Raw genomic sequence first — 18,778 nt, 5'->3', positions numbered from 1 at the left:
CCTCTTATATGTAACTTGCACGTCTACTTAAGCCTTGGACACTCCAGACTAAGTTAGAATGGTGAATAATGACATGGAAAGTGTAAAAATTGTGATACACGGCGTGCATTGTTAACCCACGCTGTCCTCGCCACTACATTTTTCATCACATTTCACCTTCAACACAATTTACAGGGATGATCTGCCGCTCTACCTAATCCCTGAGCACTTAATGTCATGTGTGTAGGTGTAACAAAGGTGGGGGAAAGGTGTAAATGACGTAAAAAAGATAAAAACTCACCACATTATCCGTGGCGGGTAAGCACATGCAGCAAGGCGGCGGAGGAACGTGCGGGAGAGTTGCCGCTGATCGAACACTTTACAAACTATTAATGTTTATTTCGTCATATTTATATATATTACTGTTATTCTTAGTGTTTATCACGTTTTAAATTACACTGATTTGTTTTCCGGAATTGTATTTAACGTGGAAAGTATTAACATTCAAAGCACAAAAAGTGCATTAAACTGTTTTAGGTGGATGGCCTTCGCAACGTGGATACTACGTGGCTCTTACGTGAAAAAAAAAATTCACCTTATTTCATTACAGTATATTTAGTTAGGTCATACATCACGGGAAAACAAAATATTAACATTGAAAACACAAGACATGCCTTAAACTTTGTTAGGTGGATGGAATTCGCGACGTGGATACTACGTGGCCCTTACGTGAAATAAAAAATTCACCTTATTTTCACCATTACGTCACGTGAAAATTACGTAGTGTGTTTGCTGGGGAGGAAGACGGTGAAAGTGGCACACATTTCCATAGAATGAAACACTAATCACTAGGAGGGACTGCTGAAGACTAGTCATTGTCACTATGAGTAGGACTCAGGACAGCCAAACATTGTCACAAACAGTTCATGGGTCGATGGCAACGATGGACTAATGGCAAGCCTCGGTTCCCAGGCCACCCGCAAGATGATCCAATGTAGGGGATATAAGCAGCTGCACACTTCAGTCGCTTCTACCTGCTCATTGACACGGAGGGGTTGGTCAGATCCACTTCTCCGCCTCCCCAGCCATACGAAGGCCACTTGACTATTGCCAGCGCACACCAGCCGTACCTGTGCCAGGCTCTACCATAGTCCTGTCCCCCACCGCAGAGGCAAATGTAACAACAACAACAACTTGTACCTGCTCATTCTGAGGACGACTGCAAGTCAAAATATAAAGAACAAATTACTCCTGCCCAATCTTGGGTTTCCCTGCACCATCATACAACTAACTTGTCACACACTGTCACTACAATGACTGTTGTGAGTCCTGTGGAAGCAGCTTCATATCTAGGATCTATGACATTTCTATGGAAAGAAAGAGGGGAAAAATTATTCACTATTTCAAACAAATTGAATACAAAATACACATGGGTAATATCACGCAATTACATACTAGATAATACTGCATTAAGTCACTGAGCCACAGAAGTGGTCCTCGTTATAGCATCATTTAGGCATACTTGTGGGGACAGTGGACCTATTATTAGTCCCAACCACATATGGGGTCGTCAAAATTCCATCATTAATGATTTCATAATTAACCTTAGGTGGCCCTACCTATTTGCATCCAGGCCTTACTGGGGGCATGCCTATCATATAGTAGTAAAGAAATGGCCTATATTCATGTCTTATGTATTGTTATGTCACTATTTTGCTGAGTAATATAAGACATGAAAATTAGGCATTTCCTTACTATTTAATGAGGTGAATATTGTTACACATAACTTAATACTCATGAAAAGGATAAATGGCTGGCTGGCACAGCTAACCAACCTTCAAACAATGACTGGCTGCAGTTGAGACTGCCTAGAAGTTTTACTTTTGTGTCACTGATCTCACATTCTTACAAAACCTTCCATCCATCCATCCATAGCCTGACATCTGTTCCCAAATTGAGCTCCCACGCCATGGCCCAGAGTAGCAGACAACCACACGAACTGTGTGGGCGACCACTTCCCATTCTGGGCCATGACACCATAAGGGGGGGTACTCATGGCACAGTGCTCAGCATTATCATTGAGCCTGTGCCACAAGTGGGACTATAAACGTTAGAGGAGAATGGGCAGGTCCCCAGCCTAGCGCCACCTTCAACAGCAGAGATGTAGAACAAGAGAAAGACTTGTCTGACTCAAGCATATGGAAATTTGTTATATGCCGATGTGCTCTATATTGCAGGTCAAATTACTGCCATAGACTATACATAGAAAATTACCAAAATAAGTTTCAAATCCCTACCTTATATATACAATTCATCAGTCTGAATCCACGCTGGTCACACTGCTATCCTTGGAGTCTGTGCGGAGGGCTTGCTGCGGTCCTGTGAGCAAAAGAAAGATTATTCACTATTCAAAATATCTCAAATACAATAATTCTGTGTCTTTAATAATTACTTGAGATTTCGTCAACTCTGATGTCTTTAAGGAATAAAAATTAATAAACATCACAATCAGAAATGCAAACAATGATAACAAAATTAATGACATTATATATATATATATATATATATATATATATATATATATATATATATATATATATATATATATATATATATATATATATATATTATAGAGAAAGCCATAAACACTTTAAATTGAGCCCTTACCTTGAATCGATATCCACCTTGTTTACTAGGTGCATGTTTCAACAATTTACCCACCACTTCATCAAATTCTATTTGACTTATTCTTGGGTCAATTTTGCGACTCGTTCCTTTAACAATTAGAAACAAGCATGCCATGAAATTAATATGCATCAACAATTATTTATGCGAAGTTTAAAATGCAGAACTTTTACATGATAGTTTTGGATTTGTGTAATTCTTTTCCGGTTCAGAATTAATTATAACAACAAGCAGTTTAGTTGATACAATGAATGGAACTGAAGTGTCTGTACCAATTCAAGCTATTAATCCATATATAACAGTATTACATTCATGTATTAAAAAAATGTCATGGAAACATTGTAAGATTTGAAAACTGAAACATGTCTTGAGACACATTTAGGACATGTATAATCCAATGGTGACGAAAACAAGGGCTTGCATGGACACAGAAGTATACTCTTGACTAGTTTCAGCTACTGTCTTCATCATTCCTCTGAAGAAGGCAGTAGCCGAAACTAGTCAGGAATAAACTACGGCTTCCAAGCACTTGTTTCCGTTACCAACGGATTCAACTGAAACATGGTTAAGGTTTGTCAGAGTGAAAAAAATTCAATTTTAGGTATACACTAAGAGTGTTAGAAAGCAAACATACTTAGCAGAATTCTGTAGAGGCGTAGTTCCACAAAAGCCTGTTTTTGTCCATGTCCCTTCATGTTGTATGTCGACCATACAGCAGGGGTGGCGATCTTGAACATGACTCTACGTAAATATTCTGCCAGGGAGCCACCACTCAGAGACATGAAGACAGTAATCTGAAAATAAAGGTTTTATTAAAGAAGGCTAGCCTTTTTCATAATAGTGAATCAACATATACTGTATTTACATATGATATTTGAGTACATCAAGCTTCTTCTATGACTGATAAAAAAAAATATAGGCGTGATAATGCTATAAAATTACCAGTTTCTTTCTAAGCTTCTGATCTTCATCCAGTTTAGCATTGAATTCCAGCAGCTGATGGTTTGTCTCCATCGGTGTGGGGACGACATCTTCAACTACCAGTGGCTCCTCTTCTTCCCGTTGTTTTAACATGTCCATAATTTTTTGTTGGTTTCGCAGCACAATGTCCAACTTCTCTCTGATCTCTGTTTTAAAGTCTGAAAAATTGCACAGAGTCACATACTTCCACATAAATAGTTATAGATTATTTATCTTTTTAAATATGTTTGAATTAAAAAAGTAAATCATACTATCCCACATAATCTATAAAAGAAAATACGGTAGGTTATTCTGATTTGTGAAGTGTCAATATGTACACATTTTGCCTTCTACAATAAGCTATTATCAAAATGTAGACATACCATCATCAGTGAATGCACTAGATGCAATAGATGTTGACTCATTAGCAGCTTCAAGCAAACTTGCACTTTGGCTGCAGGGCTGTGAAACAGATGGTTGGGTGTTTGTTGGGGTTGGTGTCCTCTGATTGCTATTACTTGATGGACTGGTAGACTGCATAACATTCAGGGACTCATCCGTGTTGGTGCTTTTTCTAAATTTTGTTGGTTGGGCAGGGAGCACAGGGTCTTTAGTTGTATAACTTGCTGATATTTGGAGACCATCATCACTTTCTTCTGAAAGAAATGCAATTAAAATTTATTAAACATTCTATTGTATTCTCTACAACACAAGCAAAATCATCCTACAGAGAGTAACATATAAATAAAATATTTTAATGAGGCATTAAAAAGAATTAATGAGGGCATCTAGCCTAATGGGCATGAACGCTGCAGTGCATATTTCTTGTATCAGCCAACAGGATAACAGCCAATATTTTTACGTACCAGTGTCTGTTGTTGCTTCATATCGCTTGGGCACTTTCCTCCTCCTCTCCATTTCGTCCTCAGTGGCCACATTGTCAGTGTCCTCGGCCTTTCGTGCGTGACGCTGTGCTTTATCAAAATCATCTGTGGGAAAAAAAATACATAGCACATCTAGAAATTTAAGATACATTAGAAATTTAACTTTTATTCATGAAAATAAACTGAATAGAATCAATTAATTATCATAAGAGGTCATATGGATGTTTTTTGTGTGGTTTTTACTTTTGCCGTCATATTCTGTATGACTACAAAAATCAAAACATTCAATAGCTGTCAGGATCATATAGCTCAAAATGTAAACATTTTACATGATAAAATCATTCTCACCAGTATATGAAACAACCATGACTTTGTGTCTTGTCCACATATCCTTATCTGGCATTTCCTTTCTCTTTGCTCTCTTGAGAGCACTTACACTATCTTTTGGCCAGTAGCAAAAGAGAGCCTAGAAACATACATAAAAATCCATACATGATACAAAAAGTAAATGTATATATATATATATATATATATGCATAATTAATCAAATGGTATAAAATATGTTAAAAATTAATGAATGACACTTTTAGGATATTGTTAAAGGATACTGTTCAACAAAGTTGCTGGTAAAACCACAAAAAGTAATTACAGTACTGATAAACAAAAAAATCAATTGTTCAGTGTACTACTGAAGCCAGTACATTCTTGATAATACTTACATCCTCCCGGCTTTCAATCCAGGTCTTGTAGGCAATTCCCACACAGCCTTCTCCTTCAAACAACACCACTGCATACGCACAAGCACTCATCTGAAATGATGTATAATACAGAAATGAATAAATAAATAAATCCTTGTCGACCCCTTGGCTATCACAATAAACCCCCAGATGTCAATACTGACCACTTTGGGAACCCTTGTCCTAGGGTCATACTCTGATAGAGGTTGAGTTTCTTATATGTATTTGCATAGATAGTCAAATTTCATTAATTGGAATGACGCTATGTGCTTCACAAGAAAGGCAAAGAAATAATGTATATTATAATTTACGGTTTTAAACAAAAATGGGTCTACATTATAAGTTATTAATTACATATCACCCATGTATAGCATCCATGACACAGCAAAATACATTTACCAGAGCAGAAATTCTTGCCATGGCATATATGTCCAGCATTGTCACTGGGCATGTGCCACAAGTATGCGAGTATATGCCACGGCCACCTCCTTCTTGTGTCTTGGTCCAGGATTGTGGAGTCGCCCTCATAGTTCGGGGGGTGGTCGTCTGCTATTCTCAGCCATGAGGAGCTTCCATGTGGGAGTGGGCGTCGGGATATGGATGGATGGATGGAAATAGCTGCCTCTCACCTTAATAACCAATTATGCACAGTTTTGTTGGGATCCCCTTGGCTGATCCCTACATCAAGTGATTGTTTAGGGCTATTCGCATTTGTTTGAGCTTGATTCTAGTGAACAAAGCACTCAATCTGTCACAAGCAGGCCTGTCTCCGATAAGTCAGAAGTAAAGTGAAGTAAAACCCCATCCACCACCCCTCAAAAACCAAACTTAGAAACCATGGAGAACTGCCAGGAATACCAGTTTCCCATCGCTCCTTTCTATCATTATAGCCTGAGAGTTCAATTGGCTCTCTGGTAATTCTTGTATTTGGTAGTCTTGTTGCCGGACAGTCATAGCTCCTATCAGCATAGAGTCACAAGGATGTTGGAACAAGGATTGTGCATGACCATAGACACGGCATATATACATCTGTTCCCCAGTGTTGTTTGTCTGGTGGCTGACACTTCTGACTTCGCAACATGACTGGTCATTAATGACAAAATAATTATTTGGCCTTTTGCAAGAAATCACTTTGCTGGTAAGGTCATTGATGACTGGATGGGACTCTCTATACCTCTTAAAAATCTGGACCAGCGGATTCTTTGGGGATCGCACCATTTTTAAAATTTTCTGCATATAGTTTTCAAAGGGAAATGCTGAACATGTGTCAAGGCATCCATATTCAACTGCATCATCAGTCAGGTGGAGAAGACTGTGCACATTGTACACCTGAAATTCTCTGCCATATAGATCCTGGCTCTTTTGTACAAAGTATTTAAGCAGTGCCCTGGCATAGTCACTGTGTTGGCTGGTCAAGTCTTCAGACACAAGAATGCACATGGCTACGCTTAGAACAAGAAAATGATTGTACAAATTTTCTGGAATGATGCCCTGCAAAACAATTTTTCCTGTATACAGGAGGAACTGGCGGTATTCTGTAGCCTTCCACCGATCAATTTCATCTAGTCCTCGTGGCTTTCGAGCAAATATCTTGGGGATAAATCGCTGCAGGCTTCTAAGTCGATCACTAATTTCTTTCATGTGGCGCGCTGATAACCTAGTTTCTTTTCTTCCCCTCATCCAAGCCAGCAACATACGCTTCTGTACCCCTAAGCACACCTGGTGCATGTAATCAGCTGGAAATCCTGTGACCATGTCGAGAGGTGTGTCACAAAATGGTGTTATCCCATGATGATGTTCAGGATTTTGCTGGTTGCGGAATGAGGTGTCTCCCAGGCAGCACACGTGCAGAATTTCACATCCTTTAGATGTGGATATCTGGTGAAAACTCGTGAACACGTGAATTCACCAGAAATCCACGTCTTTACCACGTGAGTATTTAGCCGACAAATTCACGTGAATGAATGCACGTGTAATTCTTAAGAAATAGACGTGTCTACAGCCGTGCATAAAACTGGGGTAAGAAATTCTCGTGGAATTCACGAGTTAATTATGACAAGCTATACTAGTACACCACACATTATATTTCAATTCAATTAACTTGAGAACTACGACGCGTCCCTTCATAAAAAGGTACCTATTCTAATGTAGTTTCATGTATAAGAATAGATATTGCAAAAAAAAAAAGTCGTGCAAGATCTATCTATCTATCTATCTATCTATCTATCTATCTATCTATATATATATATATATATATATATATATATATATATATATATATATATATATATATATATATATATATATTTTTTTTTTTTTTTTTTTCAGAAAAAAAATTCTCCTTCCTCCGCAGACATATATGTTGATGAAAAGAAATGACAAGGTGAAATTTGGTAAATTTTGTAATTTTCAATTTTTGCCAGATCTACGTCATTATTTTTAATTTTTTATCAGGTACATATAACGTACGTACACATGCCCTATATGTCTCTTCTCTGGCATTAATTATCTAGTCAACAGTGATACTGAATATTAAAAATAAATACCGCCTGGCGAAATATGGTTATTAATGGTGACGAAAATTTGAATCTGAAATGGCCGGTCGATCGTTGTAAAAATTACGGCTGCAGCACGTATATGTTAGCTGAACTTGCAGGTTGGAAAGTGTTATTTTTATCAGAATGAATATTTGCGGTGAGAAGGTCTAGATGAGAAATTTTAGTCTTCATTATATATACATATCGGCTCGAGTGTGGATTTCTACGTGTTGCTGTGCTGTCAGACGCTGCAGCTGAGGGTGGGCCCCAGAGAGCGCGCCAAAACTCCAGTACAGCGTAAACAAGGTATGTAGACCAGGCCTTTTAGAGTTGATATATTGTTTTCTTCATGATGAGGGCATGTGCTGTATGTGTTAGGAAGGGCTTGTGGATGTGCTGGACACTTGAGGAATCGTTGACGATGATAAGATCTGTACAATGAGAGGTAAGAAGCGTGCCAGCCAGGGCGGCCACCCGGGCCGCTGGGTTGAGCCACAGGTCTGTCACTTCATGCAACTCTTATAAGGGAGCAAAATCGAGGAACTGACTCCATCACGTACACGAGCTGAGTCACACAGTACTCATGGGCGCCTTGGGAGTCCAGCGGCCCTCCCCTGCTGTGAGCCCTGATGTGACTCAGCTGGTATGTACGTGATGGAGTTAGTTCCTCGATTTTTGCTCCCCTTATAAGAGTTGCATGGGGAGTGTAGGACAGGGCTCGTCAGTGATCTCCGGCAGAAACAGGTCCAACTCGGTATTATTATTGCAGAGGTCAGAATGGATTTTGGGGTTGAAACTACTTTTTTTCCCGATAGATTTCGATGTGCTGATTGTAAACCTGGCAGTTTTTTTCATCAAAATATTTATTAATTAATTATTTTTTTATTTTTTCCCCACCACCTCATACTTTAGGTTAGGTTAGATGCGTTAGGCTAGGTTTGTTTAGGTTTGGTTAGTTTTAGTTAGGTTAGGGGATGTGGGGACATTTTTGCCTCGAAAATTGTTTTTTGCCTACCCCCTTGTGATTTAGGTTAGGTTAAGTTAATTTAGGGTTAAGATTCGTATTATGCACCCCTCCACATCTTGTCTCCAGTCTCATCAAATACTAATTCTTTAATGTGTAGCCTATATCTTTAACTCACTTCACAAGCTCCTGCAAACCTGCTATTTTCATTATAATCACAGACATAAAGTTACATATAAAATGAAAAGGGGTTGGTTAAGTTAGTTTGGATAGATAGACAGGTTGGTTAGACTAGATTAAGGTAGGTTAGGTTACGTTAGGTTGGTTATTGTAGATTCGATATAAGGTTAGATTAAAGTTAGATTCATATTTACTTATTTATTTTAAAGTTTGCATGTATAGAGACACGTCAGTTACTAGGCAAGGGTGCATAATACGAATCTTAACCTAATTTCGGTTCTTTAGGGGTAAACATTTAGAAAACGCCAGCTTGCTTTAATGCTTAGGGCTATGGATGTAATAGTTTTCAAGTAATATGAAATATTTGACCCAAACTCTGCAAAGCTATGAATACTGTCGTGTATTTTGTTGTGGTAATTACAGTATTCTTATTATTTTCAGTTGAAGAAAACTTGAAGTCTCATGAAGTTGAGCGTCACTAAAAAAAAATAGCTTGTGATAACTGGGCTGAAAGGCTGCAACTCTTGAAGCCTATATACAGTGTCAACACAGGCTTTGTTTTGTCTTCTTCCTGCCCAACTTATTACAAGGTTAGTAAATTAATTATCTAGTATTTTTTCACAATCATTGCAGAAGGAGGTACCTAATTTCGTTTAACAGTATAGTTTTGGACTAGTACATTTAAACGTGTGTGGTCCCGTTTTTTAGATTTACGATAAAATCATCTAGTCTGTACCTACCACAAGCTTCTTGTTGTGTTAGGTGAAGTAAATAGCCTATATGAATTTATAGCCCGTGCAAGTGAACAAGCTAAACCTACCTAGCCTAACTTGAAAATAATCTATCTAGGTATTTCTTAACTTTACTCATGCATATTTTTCTTGGTCTGTTTGCATATGAAAGTAAGGAGTCTACAAGTGGCCAGTTGGCCTATACAAAGCAGCTCCTGTAAGCCTGACCCCACCTAACCTCGCTTTCCATGAATTTATCCAACCTCTTCCTGAATGTCTCTATGGTATTGGCACTCACAACATGGCTGTGATGTCTGTTCCAATCATTCACCACTATCTATCCTTGTATATCTGCAGATGGCTTACATGTTTGTATGTGTGCATACTTGTTATGTGTTCTCAATGTTGGTACCTAATAATATTGTTTTGTCTTAATTTCAGATAACATTGCTTCAGTTCCTTTTCTACCTATATGTGATGCCTGTCACTAAGAACTCCCCTCATTAGGGGATGGCCACATCAGCAGTCTCCGCTTATTCCTATCCTTGCATGCTCTAATTCTCTCATTCTCTCCTTGCATTCTCTAATCCTCTCTCTCTCTCTCTCTCTCTCTCTCTCTCTCTCTCTAGCATTCTGTCCTGCCATTTCAGTTTCTTTCACTTTAAAACAGTCTTTATATATGATACTGTATTCATTCTTAGTTAACTATCCCTCATAATTCAATATAAAAGCTCTGTAGTAAAGTCATGGCTTACTTTAAAAGGTACCGGAAATTACAGCGTCAACTGCAAGAGCTCTTTTCTAGTAGTGAAGATGAAGAAAACTATACTTCTTCTAAAGTCAGTAAACTTCATGATGCTAAGGAGAATACTGATATGCCTTACACTTTACCTTATCAACAATTGATTGATGACAATATAATATGCTCTTCAGAAGAAGAATCTGGCACCGACAGTGATAGTCAACCTGAACTTAAAGATAGCATCAATGATGATTCTGTTCTGGAGGAATTAGCTAAGTGGGCCTCTGAGAATAATATAAAACATCAAGCAATTGGTCAGCTTTTATAAATACTTAACAAAAGAGGGCTTAATCTTCCTAAAGATGCACGGACATTACTGCAAACGCCAAGGCACGTAACAACAGTTGAAAAATGTGGCGGACGCTATTCTTATTTTGGAATGGCCTCATGTTTACAAATTATATTGAATCGCAACAAAGATTTCACAGAAAACAATGATTTCATTAAATTAAGTGTAAATGTAGATGGAATTCCATTGTATAAGTCAAGTAATGAACAGTTCTGGCCAATACTGATAAAGTTTAGCAATTTCAGGCCAGCATTAGTAGCTCTGTATTGTGGGAAGACAAAGCCAGAACCGGTAGAAAGTTTTCTAGAAGATTTTTTAGGAGAATACATGAAACTTTCAAAAGATGGTTTATTTGTGGATGGGAAAAGATTAGGAGTGGAGATTATTTCGTTCATATGTGACGCTCCTGCACGAGCCTTTCTGAAATGCATTAAAGGCCACACCGGGTATTATGCTTGTGAAAGGTGTGAGATTAAAGGAACCTGGGACTCTAATGTTGTCATACTAGACTCCAAAGATAAATGTAGAGAAAGAACTGATGAAAAATTTAATCTAGGTCATTATGAAGGAACTCATCAACGGGGAATAAGTCCTCTCATTCAGTATGGAATATCCTGTGTTAAAGGATTCCCTCTTGATTACATGCATCTAATTTGCCTTGGTGTCACAAGAAGAATGTTACTTTTTCTTATGAGAGGTCCGAGAGTGTGTAAACTCTCCCAGCATCAGTTAAGCTTGGTGTCTGCTGCTTTAAAGGGCATGTCAAATAGACTCCCAAGTGAGTTTGCAAGGCAGCCAAGATCTCTTGCCTTAATTGATCGCTGGAAGGCTACTGAATTCAGGCAATTCATCTTGTATACAAGTATCATTGCAATGAAAGATACTGTTTCAGCTGAAATCTACAAAACAAGCCTGTCACTAACTGTAGCTCTTAGTATCTTATTGAATTCAAATAACTATATAAGGAATGGCTACTTGTCATATGCCCGAGAACTACTGGAGTATTTTGTGCAACAATGTCATGATGTATTTGGTCCTCATTTTGTTGTATATAATGTACATAATGTCATCCATTTAGCTGATGATGTGGAAAGCTATCAGTGCTCACTGAATTCTTTAAGTGCATTCCCCTTTGAGAATCATTTATATAAAATAAAAAAGTTAGTGCGGTCAACAAATAACCCCATCTCACAAGTATTCAAAAGGCTTGCTGAAAAGGAAAGATACAGTGCAACCAAAGACACTTCTCTAGAAACATGCATTTCCACAAAGTACAAGGATAATTGTTTCCTGTTGGAAAGTGAGGACTTTGTTTTCCTGAAAGAGGTAAAGGACAATGGATACTATACATGTGATGTTTTAAGCCAAAGCCTTACTGAAAATTTTTTCACTGAACCTTGTGATTCAAAACTCATCAATATTGTGTTCATGAAAATACTTGAGGACAAAATTAAAGTTATTCATTCCAAGCAATTGTTCAGAAAAGTTGTGAAATTACCCTACAAAGACGGAGTAGTATTGATACCATTTTTGCATGACAAAACTGAATAAAGTATGTAAGATATTTAAATTATTTTTGCCTTTGCTGTCTTGTCATCTGCTTAAAAAAAATATTTTGATAATATGAATACAGTATCTCTAATGTCTCCTTTTTCATACTGAACTTTTGAGTCTTATATTCTGGATATTCTGGCCTCAATTTTTTTTTTTTCATGTGTGCTACATCTACTCCCTCCTGTTCTCATTTCACATCTTTATTCCCTCCTGTTCTCATTTCACATCTAAAGATGGCTGTAACACCTAGTGGAAGTCTTTATACGAGAAGATAATCATCAATGGTGAGACTATTTACTTTTGACAGGGTGTGACAAGTTTCATTTTGTAGCATTTATAAATTACTGATTTTGTTAAAGATATAATAGCTTATTTAGAATTGAGGTAAATATGTTTGCCAGCATTGTCATATTTCTATTTACACATCTATTTTTGACATAAGATTGTTTGAACCTAATCTCCCACCATTTGATGCTGCAGGGTTGTTTTACCTCTGTGATGGTATGTATATATATATATATATATATATATATATATATATATATATATATATATATATATATATATATATATATATATATATATATATATATATATATATATATATAATGATACAGGTTATGTCTTCAAATGAAATAAAAAACATCTTATTACAATAGGTTCTGAATTACTAACTCTGGTATAAATTGTCAGGATGTGGAAACGAGCAGTCTGGCTTGAGGGAAAACGAGAAGAGGAGCATACTGTACCATGTAGCTGGGTCGATGAGGAAGAGCAAGTCTTATATTGGCCTCAAGGTGTAAATGCAGTGAAGGCATTGAGGTCTCAACAACACCCGGACTTAAAATCTTGGAGGAAATTCCGTTTGGTTAAAGTGAAAATATCATCAGGTAGGTGTTAATCTTCTTATATTTTTCTGCTTTTCATGTATAGCTACAGCTGAGAGTGCATAGACTCTGTTATTATATATTAATCTGAATGCAGGTGGAGAAGTTTAGGTACTTGGATGTGGACATTGAACCTGGGGGAACCGTATGGAGGTAGAGATAAGTCATAGGCTGGGAGCTATTGTTTTGGGAGCACTGAGGGGCATTTGGTGTAATCATAGCACACTTGGCTTACAACCGAGAGAGCCCGGTTTCGATTCCCCGGGCGTAGAGGAAAAATTTGTGCATTTTTTCTGATACCCCACGCCCCTGTCCACAAGCAGTGAGTGAGTACCATGTATTAATGGGGGGTTGTGACCCATGTCCAGGGCTCCTAGCCACTGGCTAGCTCAGTGGTAGCATGTGCCTGCCATTTTGGTACGAGCGTGTAGTATGATCGAGTCCTGCTCAGACCGATAAAAAATATCGCTGACAACTAGAGATTACCCCCCTGTGAGCAAGGTGTGGGGGGTTTTGAGTCATCCGATATGGCCTCCCAGTGTCAGCAGCCATAGCCAAGGCTGGCTTGGGTCTCAGTGGGTGAAGAGGGGCCCTGGGCAATCCACCATATATGTAGTGGTTGTTACAGTGTGCATTCACACTGTTTGTGCACTGTCCCTTTGCTCTGCCACTCATTGGCAACCTTTAAACATTCAAGAGGGACCTGGCTGTGTAGGCAAAAATTCAAATGTTTGAAGGAATCATATTACCAACTTTTGTATGGAGCATGTATGTGTGAAAGTAGTTTAAGTAAATTTGGAGTTCGTGTCATGCATATCTGCTTTTCAAGTGCCACCCCACATGTTTGGTAGAGTTCTGCATGTATGGTAAAATAATTTATTGTTTTCTGTTCATATTTCAGATAGTTACCAAGACTGTGAAGATTACCTGCACACATCTACAGTTGAGGATACTCTGAGCAGTGCTGACTCTGATGGTGATAGTAATGGTGTATCAAGGATCAAGAGAAAACGTCCTAAGAAGATCCTTCCAGATGGCTTAGTCAGTAGCCAGGATATGCGTGGTACGTAGGCAAAGATGCAAATACTGTTGACCCTCGCTAACTCAGACTCCTCACTAACTTGGACTCTGACCGACCCAGGGACTAAAGTCCAAGTGTAAGTACCTGCTTTTTTTTTTTTCTTCTCCTTTGGAGGGGGGGGGGGGATAAATTCATCTGTCGGACATTTGCATTTGTCAGACCAACCTTTCCCCTATTAGTCTGGAGTTAGCATGGGTCAACAGTATACTAATTTAACCCATCTGCTACCGCCCTGTGGTAAATAAAAGATGCGCTCTATACCGCCCATTGGCCATTTTTTTTTCTTTTTGGGGGGCTAAAATTACTTAATATAGCCAAAACCAATACGAAAAGTTGTTCATTCCACTCACCGTCCCCTAGAAGTGCTGCACTCAAGTGAACGCCGAAATGCGCATGAAAGCATTCTTTCTATTGCGATTTATTACGATAATTTTCTGACGCGTCAGCGGTATATAGGAGTGGTTTAGCTTTGAACGCGTGAGACGCGTCAGCGGTAGCAGACAGGTTACAAAGCAAGTGCTACTTTTCTTATTTAAGTTCAGTTAAATGCATTTTGCTTTCTGCTGTGTAACTGTTTAGATGGTTCAGTAATTCTTCCTTCAACCCAAGGTACACATAATCCATTCCTGATTTCATATGTGTGATAATATCTCGAGGTGTATTTTTCAATGACCTAGCAGTTTTGGGCAAATCCTTATGACCAGTTTTAATCAGTAGTTTAAGGAGGTCATCTACAGCATTGTGTGTGACATTATGGAAAGATGCCAATTTACTCAGTTCTTCTTTTAATTGCTTGGTGGCTAAATATTGAGTGTTATCATCATCAGACTCTGATGATTCAATCATATGGGCATCAATCTCCTCCCAGCTCCATACAAGTACAGGCTCATCTGTAGCACCACATAATGGCTCCGATGCGTATTCCTGACAAACGTTTTGCTTTGGAATATCAGAACTGCTGTCATTATCGGTTGGTATGTCCATTTTCAGACTTAAGGTGGGGATAATTAAATCATCATCACTACTACTACTCAGATCTGTGGTGGTGATTTGCTGACTTGCTTTGTTAAGTTTGCGCTTGGCAGCTATCCATTTCCTCTTATACTCCTTACGTGCCCTTTTTTTTTACTCATCCATTTCCACTGAAAACAGAAATTTAATACAAGTAAATATATGAAGCTTGGGACTCCATAGAGTAGCTATTTAAGAGTAGGAGATATACTGCCTTTTAGTTTATTAGATTGCCAACTGATGATGGGTTACAACAATTCCTATGTGGGATTTGGCAGTAACCTTAGGTTATGTGTCACAGTTAAACATCAATAATATTTGGAAGACAAAATACATTGCATAGCCTTGATGCAATTTTGTAATAATTACCTAACCACAAAGAAATATTTTTCTTTCTTTTTTGGTTTTAATTATGTCCATTATTTTTAAAGACTATTCACTCAGGAATGGCTTTGAAGCAGTTTTCGTGTTTTTGTTTTTGTTTTTATTTAGAAACTAAACTAAGATGGACCATAACTGTCTTGAAGAAAATTTGAATAGATTTTGTAATTGTACATTTTTCATTCTTAATCAATATTACCGCCAATATGGTAATAATAATAATAATTATAATAATAATAATATAATAATTATTATTATAATAATAAGTAATAAGAATAATATTATTATTGTTTATTACTATTGTTACGTCCACGCCCTCTCACACGGTCTGCTGCTGCTGGTAAGGGCGTGGTAGGCCCAACAATGCATCCTGTATTTCACACTGGGGTGCCTAGGAAAATAAATATTATCAACAAGCCTCTTCCCCTAACTATGCAAAGATGCACCGCCACTAGCGTGAACTCGGGGTCGAAACCCCTTCTATGTGAAATACTTGTGGCCTACACGCAGATCATGGCAAGGTTAAACACACACACACACACACACACACACACACACACACACACACACACTCTCTCTCTCTCTCTCTCTCTGCTATGGCCTTACTCTTCCCTAATACCCTGAGTGGTAATAATTCAGGAGATGTGGGCTCTCGAATTTCCAGGCACAAACTATTTTTTTCTAGGTAAAATGTGGTGCTTTTTCAAGTGGAGATAGTCTTTTTTTCCGGAAACTATTAGGAAAGGGGCTATTTCAATTTTCTTCATCAAGTCACAATCCTAATATTTCCGGAAAAAAAACATCTCCACCTGAAAAAAACACCACAAATTACCCAGAAAAAAATAGTTTGTGCCTAACCTAACCTAACCTAACCTATCCTAACCTAACCCAACCTATCCCAACCTAACCCAACCCATCCCAACCTAACCTAACCTAACCTATCCTAACCCAACCTAACCCAACCCAACCCAACCCAACCTAACCCAACCTAACCTAACCCAACCTAACCCAACCTAACCCAACCCAACCCAACCCAACCTAACCCAACCCAATCCCAACCCAACCCAACCTAACCCAACCTAACCTAACCCAACCTAACCCAACCCAACCCAACCTAACCTAACCCAACCTTAACCTAACCCAACCTTACATGACCACTTGCGGGGTTTCACCTAGCCCTGCGGGCTACCTATTTTTGCGGGCGCTACCTACTTGCGGGGCTCTAGCCAGTCAACCTGTTCCCTACATCGCCGTGCACGTGCCGGTACACTTCATCACCTTTGTTTCATAAATATTCAAATCTAACCTAACTACGTAGAATGCAACTTACCTATTGTGGTGGTGGATATAAGCGTGCTATCTCCTGGAGAAAGTGGTGCAAGATGGTCTTGTTGTCCGGATGTTCGTGGGCAAACAAGTATCTTGCAAAGTACTGTTTATAGTGACTCTTTTTGTTGCCAGATCGAAGAACCCAGCTCTTGATGTCTTTCCAGACTCGTTCGATGTTGTTTGTATGTATGCCTGTCACTGGGTCAACAAAGTGCTTCGAGTGGTTTACCACGAAGTGCGTGTATCCCTCGTCGTTCAGGGCACTGTACGCCCTCCAAGAGTCACTATAAACAGTAGTGCCTGGCAAAATGTACTTTTTGCACAGTGGGATGAGGGTGGCGGCGTTGCGTTGCTCGACAGGTAGAACAAAGCGCCGCTTTGTGCCTCTTTCGACGCCGCCAAACACCCACACTCCGTCCACGAGCTGCCCAACGTTATACTTGCGTTTGCCAAACTTGCTTTCGTCTATTTCCACCACTTTCCCCGGGCCACCAATCGGCTCCTGATTTTCAAGCCAGTTAACGCACACCTCAGAGCAAAAGCTTTTCCAGTCAACGATCGTTGCTGGTCTTAGGCCTATGTTTTTTTCACACAAAGCTTGCGTAAAAGATTTGCGTAGAAAGGCGTTTATGAAGAGGAGGTTTTTGCTAGGTTGCAGTTTCGCCTTATCGAGCCAAGTGTCTTTGTTCTGTGCTGCAAAATAATTACACCGCGTCCTTTTCTTGCTCTTGGGGTCACGCTTAAAACGCTTATAGCACCGAAAATGTCGCTCCTCACTATTCACTTCTAGTTCGGTATTGCACCTCTCACACCTCCTCTTCGTTGGTATGATACCGTGGCTTTCAAACACTTTCAAAGCCTCCTTGTCTTTGTTAAGGTAGTTCTGAATCACTTCGTACTCTGTGGCAGGACAACCAGCACAATCCATGGCTCACGCTCAACTGTGGATCTGTGATTTCAAATCCATCCCGCTCCTTGCGGTCTTGAGAAAAAAGCCCTGTCATTGGTCCGTGACACTGAGAATAGAAATGTCACGCATCATTGGAGGATACAAATATTGGTCGCTCATCGTTTCTATTGTTTTCGTGTCGTTTCAAAATTGTCCCGACTGGTGTACGTTGAACACTACTTACGTACTGCTTAACGGCAAACCAGCCCGAGGCCGTGGCACTGCTTCTGCGACAATCAGTCATGCGCGGTATGTGATAAAGGGAGGGTGTATGTCTCTCGGGGTCCAGGAATATTTTTTTTTTATGTATTTTTTTTTTTTTTTATGGTTTCCGGAAGTGAACAGGGTCTACACTATATACTGATACAGAAATAATGCAGAAAACGTGAGTATTAACGGCGGTAGAGAGAGCCCATACCTCCTGAATATTATCCCCCTGAGTCTCCTTGGCACCCATTCCATGTCCCGTAAGTACACCCAGGATGAAGCCATTCTAATAAAACACATGAAAACTATTACTCCTTTGCCAGCTAACACTAACACAGAACATCACCCAAGATCTGGCATTATTTCTCCGCTCCCCGCACTGTTTGGGGGGTGTTGTGGGGTGTTCACAATCAGTGTGATGGCTCTACGTGTTATTCCGGTGAAGAAGGGGTCAGTAGAAGACATGGTAGAGGCAAAAACTTACCTTAGAAACGGAGACGTCCGTGGCTGCAGGCTCACCCAGACACCCACACGTAAACATTAAACGGTACAGTACACGTAAGCGAAGGGTGGCGGGAAGGGTCCGAATCCCTTCGTCCGGCTTCACTTCAAATATCCGCCACAGTTTAAA

General features: G+C 39.2%; 1 protein-coding gene and 1 long non-coding RNA gene across 2 annotated transcripts in view; both read right to left on the bottom strand.

Moving 5' to 3' along the window:
• Nucleotides 1-313, bottom strand: part of LOC126990928 (uncharacterized) — a 9,388-nt gene extending 9,075 nt beyond the window's left edge. Inside the window, exon 1 of the long non-coding RNA XR_007744925.1 lies at nucleotides 281-313. This is a non-coding gene — a long non-coding RNA (uncharacterized LOC126990928). The remainder of the gene's footprint in view (nucleotides 1-280) is intronic.
• Nucleotides 314-3,684: 3,371 nt separating this feature from the next.
• Nucleotides 3,685-7,070, bottom strand: LOC126990935 (uncharacterized). The gene is made up of 6 exons (XM_050849567.1): nucleotides 5,645-7,070; nucleotides 5,228-5,317; nucleotides 4,857-4,974; nucleotides 4,491-4,613; nucleotides 4,008-4,280; nucleotides 3,685-3,803 (listed from the first exon to the last, which is right to left on the bottom strand). The coding sequence occupies exon 1, from the start codon at nucleotides 6,998-7,000 to the stop codon at nucleotides 6,074-6,076; it is 927 nt and encodes a 308-aa protein (XP_050705524.1). The 5' UTR covers nucleotides 7,001-7,070; the 3' UTR covers nucleotides 3,685-3,803; nucleotides 4,008-4,280; nucleotides 4,491-4,613; nucleotides 4,857-4,974; nucleotides 5,228-5,317; nucleotides 5,645-6,073.
• Between the last annotated feature and the right edge of the window lie 11,708 nt (nucleotides 7,071-18,778).

This window comes from Eriocheir sinensis, unplaced genomic scaffold, assembly GCF_024679095.1.
Source record: "Eriocheir sinensis breed Jianghai 21 unplaced genomic scaffold, ASM2467909v1 Scaffold226, whole genome shotgun sequence".
In the NCBI taxonomy this organism is placed as follows: Eukaryota; Metazoa; Arthropoda; class Malacostraca; order Decapoda; family Varunidae; genus Eriocheir; species Eriocheir sinensis.
This window is presented reverse-complemented; position numbering and strand designations above follow the sequence as displayed.

Coding starts and splice junctions, on each gene's coding strand:
- LOC126990935 (XM_050849567.1), bottom strand. CDS start 7,000: ATGGTCACAGGATTTCCAGCTGATTACATGCACCAGGTGTGCTTAGGG.